Source organism: Chiloscyllium plagiosum, chromosome 36, assembly GCF_004010195.1.
Source record: "Chiloscyllium plagiosum isolate BGI_BamShark_2017 chromosome 36, ASM401019v2, whole genome shotgun sequence".
In the NCBI taxonomy this organism is placed as follows: Eukaryota; Metazoa; Chordata; class Chondrichthyes; order Orectolobiformes; family Hemiscylliidae; genus Chiloscyllium; species Chiloscyllium plagiosum.
Genome location: NC_057745.1, coordinates 34898810 through 34906145, shown reverse-complemented (window position 1 = coordinate 34906145; position 7336 = coordinate 34898810). Strand labels below are relative to the sequence as shown.

Genomic DNA, 7336 nt, shown 5'->3' with positions numbered 1-7336 from the left:
GGGGTGGTTGTCCCGGTTATCCGGCCGGGAGGGGGGTGTCCCGGTTATCCGGCCGGGGGGGGTGTCCCGGTTGTCCGGTTTGCCGCTTCCCCTTCCCCTTCCCCGTCACTAACCTGTCCTGTCCTTTCCTCCCTCCCTGACCGACAGCCGCCGAGCTCACCGTCCCCCGGAGGATCGTGCCGCCCGGGCCCGGGGAAGGAGCGGGTCACCGGGCGAGGAGAGGGATGTTACCCGCTGTAGGTGGAGCTGCGAGCTGGGGGCAGCAACCTCTGTACCTCCTGCTGCCGGCATTCGGCACCGAGTTACTGCTGGACCTCAACCTGGAGCAGAGCTTCCTGGCGCCGACCCTCACGGTGGAGGAGCGGGGAGACGGGCAGCCCAGAGTCCGCCAGCTTCCAGCCCACAGCCACTGCTTCTACACCGGCCACGTCCTCAACCAGAGTCGCTCATCCGCCTCCCTCAGCACCTGTAATGGACTGGTAATCAATACTCACTACTCACTGCTAATCAATCACCAATAACCCCCTCCCAGAAGAGCAGGGGAAGTCACTCAGCCCATCAGCTCAATACTACCCCTTGGGCTGAACGGTTAGTAAACCTGCAGGAACAAAACGTTTTAGTCCTGTTTGTTCAATTCTGGTGGTGACCCTTTACCCAGTCTAAACTTCTTCTAATCCCTACTCCAGCTGGAGGGAAGGGTAGGAGAAGCAACTTCATTGACATTTACTGGAGAGCAGTCTGAGCTTGGGAAAAGGGAAACTGGAGTTGGAGTTCACTCTATGAAAGGAGTCATTTTCTCAATTGTTTAAGTTTGCAGTTGATGTTTCTCTGCCTGATCCAGATCGAATTTGCTGGAGCAAAATGACTAGGAGCAAATGAGGGGCCTGGTAACAATTTACAAGCAGTAAAGTCTGGCAGAATGTCTTGGACTGAGTAGGAGGTTTGGACTAGGTCTCTCACTATAGCTGGGTCAGGTGTACAGAGCAGAAACTGAGATGTGGATTGGCAGCAGGAGCTTGGCTTTAAGTCAATCAGATGGAAAGCTGCATGCAGACTGGAATCCAGCTTGGAATGAAGCCAGGCAGCGGACGTGAGCCATTTCCCCTGACACCTCTCCTTCCTATAGAATCGAAATAAGGGGCAATGTGACTGAGTGATGGTGTGAACGTCCCTGAAAGACCTCCTGAGAAGTCTTCAAATCTAATCAGTATTATAAATAGTTGGAAACCCAAAGAGTCTTAGTTCAGAGCCAGAAATTACTTTGATGGACTCCAGAGTAAGGATTAATTGAATGTTTATTATAGAAACACAGCTACTGGCAGTCAGTTTGAACTGGGTCCTGTGCATGTTAACTCTGTAATTGGTTCACTTAATTTAGGCAAAATGTTCTGCATAATTGTTTTCTTCTAACTGGTTTGTAAACAGTTAATTGTTTTTATTTTTCTAAATATACTTTTTAAATCAATTTCAATTATTTTAAAGTAGAATAGTCTATTTGAGAAGTCTGCAGGTAAACTCCTGAGGTAACTTAATGTTTCAAAAGCTCATCACTGAAGCTGCAATATTTGGAAGTTGGGACCAAGTCTACATGTTCAAACTTTAGCAACTCTAATCACCGTGTGGGCAGCACGGTGGCACAGTGGTTAGCACTGCTGTCTCACAGCGCCAGAGACCCGGGTTCAACTCCCGCCTCAGGCGACTCTCTGTGTGGAGTTTGCACATTCTCCCCGTGCCTGCGTGGGTTTCCTCCGGGTGCTCCGGTTTCCTCCCACAATCCAAAGATGTGCAGGTTAGGTGAATTGGCCATGCTAAATTGCCCGTAGTGTTAGGTGAAGGGATAAATGTAGGTGAATGGGTCTGGGTAGTATACGCTTCGGCGGGTCGGTATGGACTTGTTGGGCCGAAGGGCCTGTTTCCACACTGTAAGTAATCTAATCTAAAAAAAAAATAAATTGGGGGTCCCTTGTTAGTGGAACAACTGATAATTCCAACAAGTAGTCAACATTTCACTGTTTTGAGATCTCTTCATATTTAAACATCATCTATGGCTCAGTGGTTAGCATCCTTGTCTCTAAGCCAGAGGTTGTGGGTTTAAGTTGTGGTACATGTCTTAAGCACACTCCAATGCAACACTGAGGAGATGCAGCCTTTACTATGAAGATGTTAAGCTAAGACTCTGTGTGACCTGTCAGTTGATGTCCTAGACTCTTCCAAATAAGAGTAGGGGAGTTATCTAGTATGCTAGCCAATATTTATTCCTCAATGTATTTATCTGTCAAGAAAAATAAATTCTGTTCATTAGCATGTTGTTTGTGGGAGCTTGCTGTATGTAATTGATTACATTTTTTATGCTAATGACTAGAATAGAATAATATAATTCTTACAGTTCAGATAGAGGCCATTCACCCCATTGTGTCTACTCCAACCCTCTGAAGAGCATCCCACCTGGATGCAACCCACTGTCCCTGTAACTCTGCATTTACCATGGATAATTTATCTAACTTACACATCCCTGGACACTGCACAATTTAGCACGGCCAATTCATCTAGTCTTCACATTTGGACTGTGGAATGAAACTGGAGCATTTGGCGGAACCTTGGGCAGACATGGGGAAAGTGCAAACTCTGCTTAGTTGCCCAATGTTAGAATTGAACCTGGGTCCCTGATGCTGTAATCCAGTACTTTTTTAAAAAAATACTTAATTGGCTGTCTAACACTTTGGGATGTCCAGTGGTTACAAAAGGTGGAATGTGAATGTAATTATTTGCTAAATATGCCAAAGTTGTTACACTAACAGTACTGCTGAAAATAGACTTTATCTTGATTAGAAAGTTCTAAATTTGACCAAATCCCACTTTGTAGGAATACTTCTACATCTTAAGTCCCATTGAAAAACAGCTGGTGGAGGGTGGGCCAGCTGTTTTCAGGACGGATCATTAAGGACTCAGCTCTACTTGTTGGAAATCTTTATTCCGTGTTGTAGTTTCAGACTGTGGTTTAAGAAAAATTCTTAAGGATTTGTTTGCTTTGGTTCAACTGAATTTAGGCAGTATTGGTGCAAACTTTAACTATTAACTGCCTAGTTTTGGTAATTAAAATGCTTTTTGTTAGGAAGAAAGATTAATTATATAGAAAAAATGTATTTACATTTATACAATACAGCACAGGAACAGTCTATATAGCCCACCAAGCTTGGGCTAATTCCTAGTCCGTTTTTAGATCTGCTTAATGCTCATACATAGTTTCTAACCTTCTGTTCATCTCCTGTTCATGTGTTATCAAGATATGCCTTAAACTGGTTTAGATGACAGTAACGATGGAAGGATGCTTTTCAGAATGAAGATCAGTAACTAGTCGTGTTCCACAGGGATCAGTGCTGGGTCCTTTATTGTTAGTAATATAAAATAATCTGGAGGAAAATCTAGGTGGTCTGATTAGTAAGTTTGCTGATGACACCAAAATTTGAGAATTGCAGATAGTGAGGAGGATCGTCAAAGGATATGAGGAGATATAGTAAGAATATAAAGTTGGACAGAGAAATGGCAGATGGAGTTTAAGCCAGACAAATTATGCATTTTGGAAGATCAGTTGTACAATAAGTGCCAGAACCCTACCCTTCCTATTCCTGAGCTCTACTGATGATGTTTTGCTGTGAGATTCCTCCAAGTTGTCCTCCTTCAACACAGCTGTGATGTGCTCCCTAAAGCATCGATATCCTGGAACATTTAGCTGCCAATCCTATTCCTCTTTCAACCATGTGTCTGTGATAGCCACGATATCACATTTACATTCCAGGCTCTAAGTTTATCTGTTTTACCTGATTTACCGGAGTTAAAGAAAATACAGACCAAGCCTCCATTTCCGTTGAGCTCTGCAACCTCTCCCTGACTGCTGTTCCTCTTAGAGTCGTAGAGTCAGACAGCATGGAAACAGACCCTTCGGTGCAACTAGCTCATGTCAACCATGTTCCCAAACTAAACTAGTTCCACTTGACTGCATTTGGTCCATATCCCTCCAAACCTTTCCTCATCATATGTGTTTTAAATGTTATAACTGTACCTGTATCCACCACTTCCTCTGGCAGTTCATTCCATACATGAACTACTCTGTGCTTATATTAAAAAAAAATTGCCCCTCATGCTTTTTAAAACTTGTTCCTCTCACCTTAAAAATATGCCCCGTAGTTTTGAACTCCATCACCTTAGAGAAAAGACCCTTGCTGTTCACCTTATCTATGCCCCTCATGTTTATATGAACATCTATAAGGTCACCCATCAAACTCCCATGCTTTAGTAATATTTTCTGCACACTCTCCAGTTTAATAGTAATCTTCCAATAGTGGGGTGAGCAGAACTGTGCACAGTACTCCAGAATAAGCCTCACCGATGTCCTGTATAACCTCAACATGATATTCCAACTCCCATACACAAAGGTCTGAGCAATGAAGACAAGTATACTAAATGTCTCCTTAATGACCCTGTCTACCGGTGATGCAAATTTCAAAGAATTATATACTTGAATCCCAGGTCTCTCCCTATTCTACAATACTACCCAAGGCCCTACCGTAAAACTAAGTTAGTTCTGCTCTTGTTAGTCTTACCAAAATGCAATACCTTGCATTTTATTCAAATTAAACTTCATCTGCCACTCCTCAGCCATTGACCCAATTCATCAAGATCTCTTTTAATCTTGGATAACCTTGTTCACAGTTCACTATGCCACCAATTTTGGTGTCATTGAAAACTTACTAACCATGCCTTCTGCATTCTCATCCAAGTCATTTATATAAATGAGAAACAAAAGTGGAGCCAGGACTGATTCCTTTGGAACACATGGTCAGAGGCTTCCAGTCTGAAAAACAACCTTCAACCACCTTCCTCTGTTTCCTAATGACAAGCCAATTTTTTTATCTAATTGGCCTGAATCCCATGTGATCTAATTTTACTAATTAGCCCACCTTGTTAAAGGCTCTACTAAAGTCCACGTAAACTACGCGTACCACTTTGCCCCCATCAATTGTTTTAGTTATATCCTCAAAAAACTTAGTCAAGTTTTTGAGACACTATTTCTCTCATACTACTTGGGGCAACATGGTGCCTCAATGGTTAGCATTGCTGCCTCACAGCGCCAGGGCCCCAGGTTCGATTCCAGCCTTGGGCAACTGTCTGTGTGGAGTTTGCTCATTCTCCCCGTGTCTGCATGGGTTTCCTCTGGGTGCTCTGGTTTCCTCCCACTGTGCAAAAGGCGTGCAGGTTAGGTGAATTGGCCAAACTAAAAAAAATGCCCATTTAGCGTTAGGTGCATTAGTTGGAAGGAAATGGGTCTGGTTGGGTTACTCTTTGGAGGGTCGGTGTGGACTTGGGCTAAAGGACCTGTTTCCACTCTGTAGGGAATTTAATCTAGTCTAATCTACAACATGCTGACTGTCCCAATTCAGTCCTTGCTTCTCCAAATGCATGTAATTCTTATCTTTCAGAATCTCCTCCAACAACATATCAGGCTCATAGGTCTATAGTTCCCAGTCTTCTCCTTACAGCCTTCCTTAAATAAAGGCATACCATTAGCCACTCTCTGGTCCTCCAGCACCTCACACGTGGTTAGAGGTGATGTAAATACTCTGCTAGGCACCTGCAATTTTTTTCTTTTTCCCTAACTTCCCACAATGTCCTGTGGTACTCTCAATCAGGTAAGGGTGATCATCCACCTTGATATTTTCTAAGCACTCCAGCACTTCCTCTTTTGTAATGTCAACTGTTTTCAAAACATCAGTTGTTTATTTCCCTGAGTTCTCTAGCCTCCATTTCTTTGTCCACAGTGAAATATTTCCTATCTCTCCTATCTCCTGAGCTTCAACACAAGGATGACCTTGTTGATCTCTAAGGGGCCCTATGCTCTGTCTCTCCATTTGCCTCAGCCTCAAGCCTTTCCCCAGTCTCTATACTTACTGTCCTACAGTGCTGATTCCCCCCCCTGAGATTCAACACAAGGATGACCTTGTTGATCTCTAAGGGGCCCTATGCTCTGTTTCTCCATTTGCCTCAGCCTCTAGCCTTTCCCCAGTCTCTATACTTACTGTCCTACAGTGCCGATTTCCCCCCTCCCCCGGCCATCACACCAGTTTAACCTTCCCAAATGGCACCATCAAACCTCCAGGACAGGATATTGGTGTCCCTCCAGTTTAGGTGTAACCCGTACTCCTTATACAGGTCGCATCTTCCCTGGAAGACATCTCAATAAACCATATACCTGTAGTCCTCCCCCATACACCAGCTCTTTAGCCATATGTTCAGTTGTACTTTGTCTTTTTTCATAGCCTCAGCAACATCTGGCATAGAGACTAATCCTGAGATTACTACCCTTTTAGTTTGCTACCTAACTCCGCGAATTGTCATTGCAGGATCTTGTCACTCTTCCTACCTGTACCATTTGTCTGTAAAGCAATGACTTCTGTCTGTTTACCCTCCTGTTTCAGGATGCCCTGTACCTGCTCAGACATTAATGACCCTGGTGCCATCAAGGCCCCATACCATCCTGGAATTTCCCCCTCAGCCACAGAAGTGCCTGTGCCTCTATCGAATCTCCAATCACTATTGCTCTAGTACGCTTTGTCCCACAACTCTGTGCAGCAGGGTGAGCTGGGGTGACACTGCTCTCGCTGCTGCTGCTGCTGCTGTCAACTGATGGGCCATCCCACTTGGTATCCAAAATTGACTATTTTTTAACAAGGCGAAAAATTGCAAGTACACAAAAGTCCCCTGCAACTGAGTTAACCCTTTGATAACCAACATTTTTGCAACCCTTTCACAAAAGTTCTGTCCAGTTGGAATCTCTGCAGAATGCATTAAAATGTCATTTTTCATGTGTAAGAGTACAGCAATTACGGATTGACTACTTGTGCATTCCTCATGCCTGGGTGTTTTACAAATTTTTAAAGGGCTTTGAACATGATTAGTGGATGGAAAACGATATGATTTTGCTGATTTAACCAGATTCCATTAAAAAAAATGCTTGTGGACAATGTCATATTACAGATGGAGGGGAGCAAGGAGCACAATTGCCTCCTTTGTCTATTCACAATGCATCATGATACATAGCAATTCTCCATTTACCCTGTCAGCCTATTGCCAACGTGGCATATGCTGTCACTGTTTCTTTAAAATAGTGAAACATACTAAGTTTCTTCAAGGAGGATTGTCAGATAAAACTTTACACCAAGTTTGATTCCAGCAGATGTTTGAGGTTGAAAACACATCTTGAAAACAGGAGATGTGTTTTAACATCTGCTTTTACAGCAATTAGTTATTGCGTTTTGACTGCCGAATTGAAATGCTTTTG

General features: G+C 43.5%; 1 protein-coding gene across 1 annotated transcript in view; it reads left to right on the top strand.

The window, feature by feature from the left end:
• adamts17 (ADAM metallopeptidase with thrombospondin type 1 motif, 17) overlaps positions 1-7336 on the top strand; it is a 655987-nt gene that overhangs the window by 411 nt on the left and 648240 nt on the right. Inside the window, exon 2 of the mRNA XM_043677648.1 lies at positions 148-479. Within this exon, the coding sequence (XP_043533583.1) occupies positions 148-479 (332 nt within the window). The remainder of the gene's footprint in view (positions 1-147; positions 480-7336) is intronic.